The 12500-nt window shown below is 46.0% G+C and overlaps 1 protein-coding gene across 3 annotated transcripts in view; it reads right to left on the reverse strand.

Annotated features, from left to right (window-relative positions):
* LOC146638248 (transcription factor COE3) overlaps positions 1-12500 on the reverse strand; it is a 141044-nt gene that overhangs the window by 35552 nt on the left and 92992 nt on the right. For 2 of the 3 annotated variants that reach the window (XM_085360678.1, XM_085360662.1), the window contains exons 9-10: positions 8525-8658; positions 6600-6726 (exon numbers count right to left, since the gene is read on the reverse strand). In XM_085360678.1, coding sequence (XP_085216804.1) covers positions 6600-6726; positions 8525-8658 — 261 coding nt within the window. The remainder of the gene's footprint in view (positions 1-6599; positions 6727-8524; positions 8659-12500) is intronic. The other variant, XM_085360670.1, reaches the window with a different exon arrangement.

A 12500-nucleotide genomic window follows, 5' to 3' on the forward strand; every position in this document is an offset into this window, starting at 1 on the left:
CAGGCTACAGATAATTGCCTCCATGTGTTACTGCGACAGTAATTAAACAATAAAAATTCAGAAGTCAATTAGCGAACGGTGCCTCAGACGTGTCGACAGGAGAGGGGGGAACAGCGAAAACAGAGGGAGCGCCTCCTCCTTCTCTCCTCCAGCTGAGGTCGGAGGTGTAACGCCGGCCTCTTGGTTACACGTTCGCAGACCTTCAGCGAACCCTCTGGAAGAATCTGCTAATGTTTTCCATGTGTGCCGAGGAGGAGGAGGAGGAGGAAGAGCAGAACTTACAAAGTGCTTCATTGTACTTTGAGAGAGGAGCTCAGAGTGAGGAAGTTGCATTTGAGTTCAGACTTACTATTAATGAACCAGGTCTGCATCACACGAGGGCATACAGGTTCACTGATTGGTCCGTTCTAGTGATGTCATCCCAAATGATCAGGTGGTTAAATTAAGCTCAGTTTGGGCAACGCTACAGCTCCTTCGTTTATTTAATGAACGCAGCAACATAAACAACGTCAAACATCTTCAAGATCATCATGTTTAGACCTGGAATAGTCAGACCTGTAAAACACTCGGAGTATCACTCAGGCTGCCTATGTAGGCTTGACCTCTGACCTCTGACTTTTCCATGAAGAGGAGAAGTAAGATGGAGAACAAACAGGATAAACTGAGATTCGTCAGCCGTCACTGAGCACTGGGAGAGCGTGAGGAGGGCGGCACTAAATCAGCAGAAGTTTGACCTTTGCATCCACAGAAAAACACTGAATCCTTTAGTTATTCCAGTAAAACAATTATCCAAGTAAGTGGAGTGGATTTTATTTGCAGAGCTGCTTAATCTCAGGGCCGGTCCCAGAGGGATCCCAACGCCCACACCGGAAAACCACCAACAAAAAAAAACACGGAGCGGAGAGGGGACGAGTGGAGGGTGCATCCCAGTAACTTAAAAACCACCACCGTGAGGATTATCGCGTAACATCACTGCAGTACGTTTCCCTGCAGGAGACAAGGGACCGGCTATCTCTGAGGTATTTTGTTCTGAAGCAGTATTTAAAACCAGAGCTGGGAGCTACATTTGCTACAGTGCTCCAGCTCGGAGGTGGAAACAAGAAACTTCACCTCAGAAACAGATCTGAAATCATTAAAAGCCCCAAAGTGCAGAGACACTAAACCACCCGTTCTCTAAAAGGAGAGAAAAACTACAACACGCCATTTTAACAAAAACAAAAAAACCTTGTGCATAGTACCTGTTTAAGCAAGTCCGGCTGCGCTTAAATCACACGTAACATCTCAAACACGTGAATGAGGAAAACAAAAAGTTAGAAACTGCAGGAAACATCAGAAGAAATCCAGAAAGATTCATTTTCTATGAAACAGAAACTGCAGAACAAATCCGGGGCACTCCAGAAAAAACAACCTCCTTAAACATGGAAAAAAAACGGAATATCAGATCAGGAATCATCCTTAGATCTGCCAAAACATCTAGACCAGACCTGGAATATCAAAGGTGATCTGAAGCTGGAATAACAGGTTTGGAACATCTGGTCTGGAACTGGCAGCTGAAAAATTGAGACCTGGATTTGAGTTTTTCTCAACTAAGTTTGTCATTACTTCGAATAACACACTGCGAGTTTTAAGCAGATAGTTCTACCAGTCTGTGTGGAAGTAAGTCTGACCTCTGACCTTCAGTTTTCCACAGAGGGGGCAGGAGAGGACAGGGATGAGCTGCTGCAGAAGCATAAAAACTACAAACCTGTAGAACCAGAATATTAACAAATAAAACCCAGAAAAACGGAGAAGACTAAAAATGCAGTATAAATAACAATTACTGTATAAATCATGAAATATTCACACGTATATATAAACATCCAGAAACCAGCACATTACCCATGAAACCCACAGACACTGATTTCTGCACCACAGCAGCAGAAATAACAAGAAAAAAGAACCAGTACGAAATAATTTGGCTCATTAGAGTTAAATCTCTACAAGAAAGAACAAAACCAAAAATCTGAGTAAGTAAAATGTTCCACAGGGTGAAGCAGAGAAAACAGCCAATAAAGGATAAACACAAGCTCAGTAAAGCTCAAACAGCTCCATAAAAGTAGAACAGAACAGCCGAGAGAGGATGTGCTCAGTTTGGAGAAGCTGCTGTAACAATGCGGACACTGAGTGCTTCAATGCAATGCTGACGTGTCCACATACTTTTGGAGTGTACACAGCTGAGCAGCTGCAGTTCCCAGGTGTACAGAAAAGGGGTGGGGGGTGTCAGGCATGTTGAGGCCTGCCTGATGATGATGATGATGATGATGATGATGATGATGATGATGATGATGATATTGGTGCTGGGTGTCCTCCAGTTAACGCCTCCAGTTCGTGGCCTCCCCGCTCACACTGGGCACAGACTTTTGTTCCTGGAGGAGGAACTACATCAATAATCTGCTGCAAACATGATCTCCATATCAGGAATCAATATTTTCCCTTCTGTCTGCTTTTTAAAACCCGGGATCACATCTTTCTCCTCCTCTTACTCCTCTTTCTCCTCCACCCCTCCTCCTCTCCCTCCTTGTCCTCCCCCCTGGATCTGACTTCATCACCTTAGTTTGCAACACCTCCCTCCTTTTCTCTCTTCTCCCCCTTCATCTGACTTCATCATCTCAGTTTCTCTCTCCCTGTCTTCCTCCTCCTCCTCCACCCTTCTCTCTCCAGGGCTGCAGATCCCCAGGTGCAGCTGCAGGAGGAGGGGGAGGAGGGAGGCGCAGTGGGGATGGAGGGGTTGAAATTAATGAGGGGAGCCTGGAGGTATTGACTTTCCTGGGAAAACACAGCTCTCTAAAAATCAGTGGACGAGTGCCGCAATAACTCAGCACCCATCGATCCCACAGCTCCGCTCCCCTCCCGCGCCTCCCCCGCGCCTCCCCCCCGCAGGCTGCATTGATCCGTGCATTACAAGCACAGAGGAGGTGTGGACCCGGCAGCACCAGCGACTCAACACCCACAGCCGAGTGGAGGGAGATACCGGGAACACCAGAAACCACAGGCCTGCAGGAAAACTACACAGTACTGCAGGAGTAATTCAGCTACACTGCAGGAGTACTACAGCACTACTACTCCAGGAGTACTACAGCTACCATGCCAGAGCACTACAGGAGTACTACAGCTTCACTGCAGGATACAGATCCAGCAAGTATACTACACAGTACTAGAGAAGTGCTCATTAGAATCACAGAATACTACAAAAATACAGTGTACACAGTAAATACTACACAAAATACTACAGATACTGTGAACCTGAAAAAGCTGGAGATCCAATAAAACTACAAAAACATTAAACTGCAAAAGTAAAAGAAGTGGAAAAAAACCTACTAAGAACCAGTTCTTAAAGAAAATACTACAAAAACAAAACTACAAAACCCCCAGAAGTATCAGAAAACTACAAAAATCTAAATCTGGAAAATAAAAAATAAACAAAACTGGCAAGAAATATTTAAATTTACTGATTGTGTGTTTCTTTTTAATTTCCCAGTTTACATTAAAACAGTTTAAAGTAAAAATGGATTTATCATCGAAACTAAATGCAAATAAAATAAAAAATAAACGTTAAATGTGGCACAATGAGTCAGGTGATTTGTGTATCTCAGTGGTAATCTGCTTGCAGTGCAGATGATTAGCGAGGAAGACAAGGAGGAGGAGGAACCTTTTCAGCTCTCAGGCTTTTTGTCATTCCGCTCAGCTTTCTTGCCTTTGGCCAGTTTTTCCGAGCGAAGCCGCGGGATCAAATCCTGAAGCCGCTCAAAGCTGCAGAGAGGAAGGAAGACGGGAAATCTGGGAAACACTCGGATCCCACTGCTCGTCACTCCACCTTCAGCTCAGAGGCAGCAGGAGAGGCAGAGCAGCCGGGGGAGGAAACGAGGGAATACTAACGGGAATGTTCACAGAAGAGCTGCTCTCTGATTGGCTGGCAGAGACCCATCTCCCCGTTTAGGGTGTATAAATGTGCAGGTACGCACACTGAACTTCAACCTAACCACTGGAGAGAATCCTGAAAACCCCAACAACTTCCTCAAGGACACCTCCAACCTATTTAAAAACCCTGGAACTTGCTCAAGGGACCTTTACAACTTCCTCAAGGACCACCAACTAAATAATTAAGAAGTTCTTTAATAACCCCTGGAATCTCATTAAATAGTCTTGGCCTGCTTGAGGAACATTGGAAACTCCTCAAGGTCCCTTCAACCACCTTAATAACAATTAGGAGCACTGGAACTTCTCCAAGGACCGCTGAAATCAGCTTAAGACTGCTTACTGATACCTACGACCTCCTTACAAAATCTAGATCCTTCAAGTCCCTTTAACCTCCTTAAAGACCACTGAAACCTGACCAAGGTGTCCTGGAGCATCTCCAACTGCTGGAACAGTCTTCAGACTCTGTAAAGGATGCCTAAAATCTTTTTAAACCCCATTTGTACACTCTCAAGGAACTTGTGCAACTTCCTCAAGGACTACAGACTACAGCCTTTAAAGGCTTTAGCACAACTAGACGAAATCCTGGAACCTATCTAAGATGCCTACAACTTCCTTAAAAAGGCTAGATCTGCTCAGAAACCACTGGAAACTCATCTAGGTTCACTTCACCAGTTTGAACCCGAGAAAACTGACTCAAAGACACCTGAGACCTCGCTGCAGCCTCCTGCAGACCCCAAAGGTCCTTAAAAAGTCTCCAGGTATTCTTATGAAAACAGTAGGAGCCTTGAAGGGTTTCCAGGGGGTTTGATGGGCTTTGTTGTGTGTGGGCTCGTGAAGGAAGTGACATCAGCAGGCTGTTTTCTCTTCATTTACCTGCCGCTCGCCTGCTCGGTATCTAAAACTCAGCTCATTTTACATTCATGAACACAACACGCTGTTGGCACACTGAGCGTGCACTGAAGCGCACACGCTTGCTCCAGCGTCTCTGAACGTGTCATGTGTAAATCAGATGAAGCGGCGACGAGCGTGCACAATGCGGCCGTCTCCCTGGCACGAGTAGCGGCGGGTAGGAGAAACTGAGCGGCGTTATGATGCGGCCACCTGTCGGGTTCAGCCTCGCGATGCCTTCGGGGACGCTCAGTTTTGTTTTTCACCCATCAATCAAGCTGGAGTCAGATGTTCCCGTTTCTTGGTTGGGATTGTGGAGGCTGGATTAAAGGAGCAGACCAGAGTTTTTACAGACCGCCGTGCGTTTTTTCAGCAGAACGACTCGTTCAGCTCATTAAACCACATCCTCACCAGCCAATGCGTGCGAACATTGCATGACAGCGAAGCAGTATCTGATTCTCAGTCTAATGAACGTCATTCCCAGTGATCAATTCGTTATTTTTTCCATAAAATACACGCTGTATACATCCCAATACCCAATTAAATGTCTTCAAATTTCAATTACAGCTCAACCAAACTCCAAAAACCCAGAAAAAAATCTAATTATGACATCGAAGAAGAGAAAAGCAGGAAATATGCACATAATGCATAAATGCCTTCAACCTCCAGCCTTTTTATATACTTTGCTGTTGTTTTTCAGGTAACTCTGGGGACTTTTTTCAACTCTTCAGCTCATCTGATTATGTAAAACACTTGAAGCTGATGTAAGAAAAGCTGGTGTGGCTGTTCTGTGAGCTCCTTCAGGCCTCCTCCAGCGTGTTTCTGAGGTGGAGAACATCCTCTAATGGACTCTGAGATAACAACAGGCTCTATTCACTGCACACCTCCACATAAAAGCAACGTGCCGCTCTTGTCAGTCGTATCTGTAAATGGGATCGCAGATTAGCATTGCAAAAGGAGGCGGCGGCCAGAGCGTCCATTGTGAGCGTGGCCCTGCCGTCGGAGGAGGCGGCACCCCCAACAAAGACGAGTGCGAGAGGAAGGAGGTGGCGATAAACTGGTGTTAAACAGAAAACTCCAACACGCTTGCCTCTTTCACAACCCGACGCAGTGACATTTACTTATCGGGCTAAACAGCCTTCGAGCTGACCTTTCTGCTGCTTTGAATGACATCTGGATATTCTGACGGAATAATCAGCGACAGTGGAAGCACTGATCTGAGAGTCAGATATCGAGTCTTCGGACGTTTGACTGCTGACGGCTGACAAAGAGGCTGAAGGGCGCGCGGAGGAGGAGCAGAGCAGGGAGTCGTTCGGGGAAAATGTTTACCTTGCTGTCAGGACGTGGAAAAGTGTTTACAGTGACTCCTCCATGGTGAGGATCACCCCTCGAGTCTCAAGATCTGAAACCTTAAATCGCAGGTATTAACCAGTATAAACCAGCATAAACCAGTAGAACTGAGAAGGAAAGTTTGTTCACACTGAAATATGAGCGACGAGCCCAAACTTTGTAGATGTTATATAGACGTTTTATTTTGGGTGAAAGCACCACTCGGTTTCAGCCTCATCACATGACGATTTAGATCTCAGTAATGGATGGATTTATTCTCCTTTTACAGATTTAATGGTGGTGAATTTGAACTGACGGTACTTTACTATCAGTATCAAACCGTTGGATAACGATTTAAAACCTCTCTGAGGACTTCAGTGTTTAGAAAACTCCGCTTGACGACGGGGTTTGGTTTGAAAGCTTACCGGTGTACACAAAGCGTCCCGGAGCTCCTTTGCAGAACTGTTTGGACTTGTAGGACAGCGTGACCTCCACGACCCCTGGGATGTGGCGAGGGGGGGTCTGCACCCGGATGGCGTGAGGGGTGATCAGCTGAGTCAAGAGAGAAACAAAAACAGGACAAAATGTTCAAGCTGCGGTCTTTAAACCAGACAGGAATCATGAGAAAAACTTTCAAATAATCAGGACGACTTTGAAACTCCTGAAACAAAAAAACTGTCATCTTCTTCTAAGCCTGAGCAGTTTCCAAATATAAAAAAATAACACAACACAAGTTTAAAAACTCAAAGAAGACGGTAAGAAGTCGTTAAAAGATCGATAAACAAGTTTATTTGTCCCTGTGGGGAAAGTCAGCAGACATTTGTATACCCACACAAAAACAATCACATCAACATAAATCACACCATAAACAGAGACCTTCACCCTCCTCACATGTTAGGGATGATTAAGTGAGCCGCCTGAACCTGCTCGAGTTCAAACGTTTGATGGCTCGAGGCGTAAAAGACAGTCTGGACCCGTTTTTTGTGAGTAAGGGGGACAGTAGCCTCGTGCACTTTTTAGTGACTCCATACGTGGTCTGTCAGTACTCTGTAAGCTTGACGGCGCAAGCTCGGACAGCAAGACACGACAGTAAATGTCATCACAGCAAACACAGGAAGTTAGTGGGTGGTTAGTGCGTTTACAGAGTAACGTTTTATTTTTAGCAAACTTTAAAGAAATCTTAAAAGCGCTGCAAATTTGTGATTATCTCGCTGAGCTAAACAAGTCCAAGCTTTTATTTCCCACAGAGAATATTTTCTACAATAAACACAAACTCTGGAAAAATCCCACCAGCGTTTTTTTTTTTTCAGAGGGAACCGCGTAATGTTAGGCTTCAGGCAAAAAGGAATCTAATGAAGGCCTTTAACTTTTCAGGGATATTCAGATGTTTTCTCACTGACCTGCAAAGTAAATTTTCCCTTTTTTTTAACCAAATCTCAGTCAAAGATGCGTCTTCAGCAGGTTTTTGCTGGGATGGAATTTTGCAACACATGACAGGAAATCCTCCAAAAAAGCTAATTTTCTGAGCCCCACATGTTAGAGAGTTTTTACTCAAACTACAGTAAAAATGATGGTTTTACATGTTTTTAATTTGCCCTCAGCCTGCGTCTGCAAATCCATCTCTGCATCACAAACTTCTGCTTTTCTTCTTTGGAGGTTCGGCATCACGACCTTTGATCACACCCATCAGTTCTATCATCTGTATCGTCCTCAGATTTCTCCGCCTCTTCTACACGATAAATATTGAGTTTTACAAACAGCAGCGGATGTCTGGAACGATAACCGAGGAGCAGAACGAGAGCAGCCGATTCTTCTTCCTGTTAAAACTTTCTGAGTAAGAACGCGCCGACCGCCTGACTGGGATCTGGGTCAGCATGCAGTCTGTGTTCAGAGGGATGCTGGGCTTTGGAGTCCGTCTGCTTGCCGCCACACGACGCTGATCAAAGTCAGGAGCTCCGTCGGCGTGTGGAGGTGCATCTTCCCTCCTTCCCCGCCAGGTGTTCTGCTCTTCTGGACTCGCTTCAATATTTCATGGTGCACCGTATGCGCAGCTCCTCCTGCAGCTCAGCTCGCACTGAATCTGCATATTTTTGGGGACACGCAGACCTGCTGCAGACACAGACGCAGGTGTTCCTAAGATACGAGCGTGTGTGTTTGTGTGTGTGTGTGTGAAAGATGAAGATGGAGAACATGATGTACGGTTTGTGCAGTTGTTCTCGGAGCACAGGTTCTGCGCCAAAGTTATTTCTTCACTGCGATCAGCCTAAAAAATGTTAGAGTGCAAAACACGGGGCCTTAAACAACCCGGTAAAGCATTTAATGTGTGATATCTGAATAAGAGTCGTCTCACCTCGCTCCAGACCAGCATCGTGCCAAAGACGACCTGCAGGCCGTCGAAGAAGTTGTCCCCGATGAGGATGACGGTGGCGCCGCCAGTCGTCCAGCCTTCGCTCGGACTGATGGCTTTGATGCAGGGAGTGGCTGCTTCGGAAACATACAAACACATGACAGCAGCATAAGTGACAGTTGGGGTCACACAGAGGTCAAGTAACAGACATCAGATCGTTTTAGAGAGCTCATTCAGCGGTGGGACCAGCTCCACACTTCCAGTCGGCGTTCGTCCCAGACGCCATGTTCAACCAAAGTAATCACAGCAAGGCTCTCCGAGACAACCTCCAGCCAACTGGTCACCAACCAGTCTGGTTCCAGGGCTGGAGGTCTGCAGGCCTGTGTGACATAATTCATCTAAAACCTGTTAAATTTTATCTGCCAGCTTAAACACTTTGGTTCAGACGTCCATCAAATGGTGTGAGTGTGTGTTCTTCCTGGAGAAATGCCCTTTGAAACGCGCTGCTTCCTGAAAATCAGGTCAGAATTCATCCTGCATCACATGCAGACCGACGTGAGAATCATACTTTCCGCGAGCAGGAAGAGAACGACGAGTCTGATATTTTTATCGTTATTTAGATGTTTCATCTGGGGAAGGTAATGAAAAAGGCAACAAATCTTTAACAACCCTGAAGCTGTGACATTTCTTACACCCACAGAGAGCTTTCAGTCAGATTCAGTGTGTTACTCCCCCCTCTAATACAAAATGCAAAATGATTGGTTTTTCCAACGCCACAGAGATCGATAAGGTTCTCCATATAAACAGTGTCTCCGTAATGACTAGACTGGTGTCCGGACTCGAGCCGAGTCGAGTCAGACAGGCGGACGGACGCAAAGCAAGCCGAGGCTCCGCAGCTTTACAACCTTTTCCCGGACCGAGAGCTGTTTTATTGGGAGGACGATCTGATATTCCAGTCAGAGCATGAACGAGTCTCTCATTGTTTATTATGTGATCTCATCTATAAAGCTGCATTCAAAGACTCGATTAAACATCCCAGTTACAATTTTCTCCATTATTATCAGCGCGGTAATGACTTTCTGCCAGCAGTTACTGGCAGCGTGAGCTCACTGAGAAAGCTCTGAGTGATTTAGATAAATCTCTTATTTTACATTTTGTTTCTACATCTGCATGAAGGCCCGACGCGAGCAGAGACATCAAGATTCTGCTGTCTTTACTGAAAACTGATAAATAAACCAACCTGTGGAAAAATTCGACATAAAACCAGCTTAAGGTGCCTCCAGATCTGACAGAGAAGCACAGAAACCACCTTAAAGGACGAACAGGTGAGGCATCTGTAATGGCTAAAACGCTAAAAACGCTGTTGGCAGGTTTAATGTCGAATGTGGCAGAAATTAAACAAATTAAAAATCATGTAAGTAAACCCATATTTCTTTTATTTTTGTCAGAAGGCTGAATAAACACTCAGTTTACACTGAGGCTTTAAAGGGTCATAAGATCATTATTTACAAATTCACCCAATGCTGAAAGATTTGATTTGATTTTAAGATGTTTTTAAAGAAGCTAAAGTGAAGGGACTCCAGAGACAAAGCTTTCGGTTTCCATCACTTAAATACTGATTATCAGGCTGGACTACACTGGATTTGAGTAATCCAGGTTGGAAGCAAACGTGTCTTTCTTAAAACAGACCAGCGCCTCCCTAAATCAGAAGGAAATGGTTCAGCTTCATCTCCAGGCAAATCTCTGGATGTGTCAAGTTTCTAAGCAGGAAGCTGAAAGACTGAACTGATATTTAAAGACGCTGCTTTGGGAACCACACTTCAGGATGCTTGTTGCCCTTCTAAGGCTGCAGCACTAACTTCTTCCAGATGAAAAGACTCGGCCTCCCCAGCCCCTGAAGCCACTGCAGAGGGCTGCGGCTGTTTGCGGCTCCGAGGACTCGATTGTCACCTCCTTATTAATTTCCCCCTTTTGTCACAGCAGTAAACAAACAGTCCAGCGGGTGTGAAGGGGGGGGTTGTGCTGGAAAGGGAACAACGGGGGGTTCAAATCAAATGAACAGAACACAAAGACGAGGAGCCGGCGGTGGAAAGTTTTATCGAGGAGACGGGAGGCTGAGAGCTGGTGACAAAGGCGGGAGCAGATGTTGGGGCTTTTTATCGTCTCTGAAAACATCCCAGGCTGGATGAGATGAAAGGCCTCGAGCTTCCCTCCGTGGGCTGAGACACAGGACCGGCTGGTAAACAACGATCCCCTTTTGGCCCCTGCAGGACGCCGTACAGTACACGCAGCATCCTCAGTGCAAACACTTGTGCTCATGAATGTTTGACTGCTGATTTGATAAACTTTCCTAAATATCCCGAGGCACTTTCACAGGTGAGGCACACAAGGATCCCAGCCTGCTGAAGGCGCTGACAGATTAGTGTCAAGAAGCGTTTGTTTTAGAGCTCTGGACGTGCCACGCGGTTGGAGACGGGCCTGCAGGACGGCACGCTCAGAAAAAGGGCAGATGCTTCTTCTTTGATCGAGTAGCCTTATCTCGACTGAAATGCCCCGAGTGTGATAAACACCACCCACCTGGTGCTGCAAGTAGGTTAAACCAAACGAGACAATTACATCACCGGCTTTTGGAAAAGTCGCAGACTTTTCCAAAGTCAGAGGAAACGGCAAAGGGAGGCATCTGAGGGGAGGACACGGTGGATGTCTGGTGCTGAATTGTTTCAGGACTCTGCTGTGTGTGCCTCGGAGGGGCGGTGTTTGGCTAAAAGTGCTGGGAGTTCATGCTGCTTTCTTGATGCCCTGTAAGATCCGCCTGCTTCCAAGTGGGTTAAAACAAGTGAAGGAACGCCATCTCTCCTGGAAACACCTCAAACTTTAACGCAAGTCAAGGGAAACTTCAGAGTGGTTTGGGAGGTGTCAGAGGACTTTTTACTGTTTAAGGAGGAAGAGCGGCGTAAGAACGCCGGCTTGTCGACTTTTCTGTCACCGACAGTCACCTGACACTTCCAGCGCCCCGTACGGTGAGCCCCACGAGTTTGGCGTTCAAAGTGAGTTTTAACAAGTGAAGGAGTTACACCATCTCTCCTGGCAAAGCCTCACATCTTTAACAGAGTCGAGGGAAACAGCAAAGTGAGGTAGTTTGATGTATGAGAGGAAACGCACTGGCTCACTGCTCTGAAAAAACCTCAGGCTTTCTGTTACCCAGACGAGTTGCCAAATGGGACAAGACAAAGTGCCTAAAGAGCTGTAGACAGTAACAGGAGGTTAATGTGAACCTGTTTAGGTTGACTTGTAGGACTTGCAGGTAACCCCACCCACCTGCTGCTCCAAGGCCTAAAACTTTAACCAGGATGACGTTAAAAGAAAAACAGGTTTTTGATTTGTTCCAACTGACTCGTGTCAAAATGCTCTGACAGAATATAACAGGATGTGATTGGTGGGCTTCCTCGGTGAGCACAAATGAAATATCTTTTACTGATTCTGCCCAGAAAACCTGCTACAGCTTTGGTTAAGCCCCTCCCTCCTGGCACTCCAAGTAGGTCGAATCAAGCGAGAGCCTTATGTCATCGGGTTTTATTAGAGTGGGGACAGGGCAAAGTGGCGTTAAAGTTTACAACTTCAGAGGATATGTTGCCGCTGAGCTCCAGCTCTCAGAGTCGAGTTTCACTGTGTGAAGTTTATACGCAGATGATGCATTTTATTTGGTCGCCTTGGAAGGTGGAAGAACGGAGCGTTTGTTCGCCGTGCCCCGGAGGAACGCAACGTCCAGCAGGACACTGAGCCGGCAGAGAGTTTCATACAGGCCTGACGTTTCACTTAATAAACAACAACAAAACGTAAGCAGGAAGACCAGATTAACCTGTGAGCTGCTTATCCTCTCACCTTGTTCCAAAGAGCCAGAAACCTGCAGTCTGCTGGAGAAACCGATCCCAACCTCAGAGTTTTTTGTACTTTTTTAACAGCTGCAGTCTATTACTGA

The sequence above is a fragment of the Diplotaxodon limnothrissa genome, linkage group LG2 (genome assembly GCF_057381915.1).
Source record: "Diplotaxodon limnothrissa isolate DT_005_m linkage group LG2, D_limnothrissa_male_GT1.1, whole genome shotgun sequence".
Taxonomy (NCBI): domain Eukaryota; kingdom Metazoa; phylum Chordata; class Actinopteri; order Cichliformes; family Cichlidae; genus Diplotaxodon; species Diplotaxodon limnothrissa.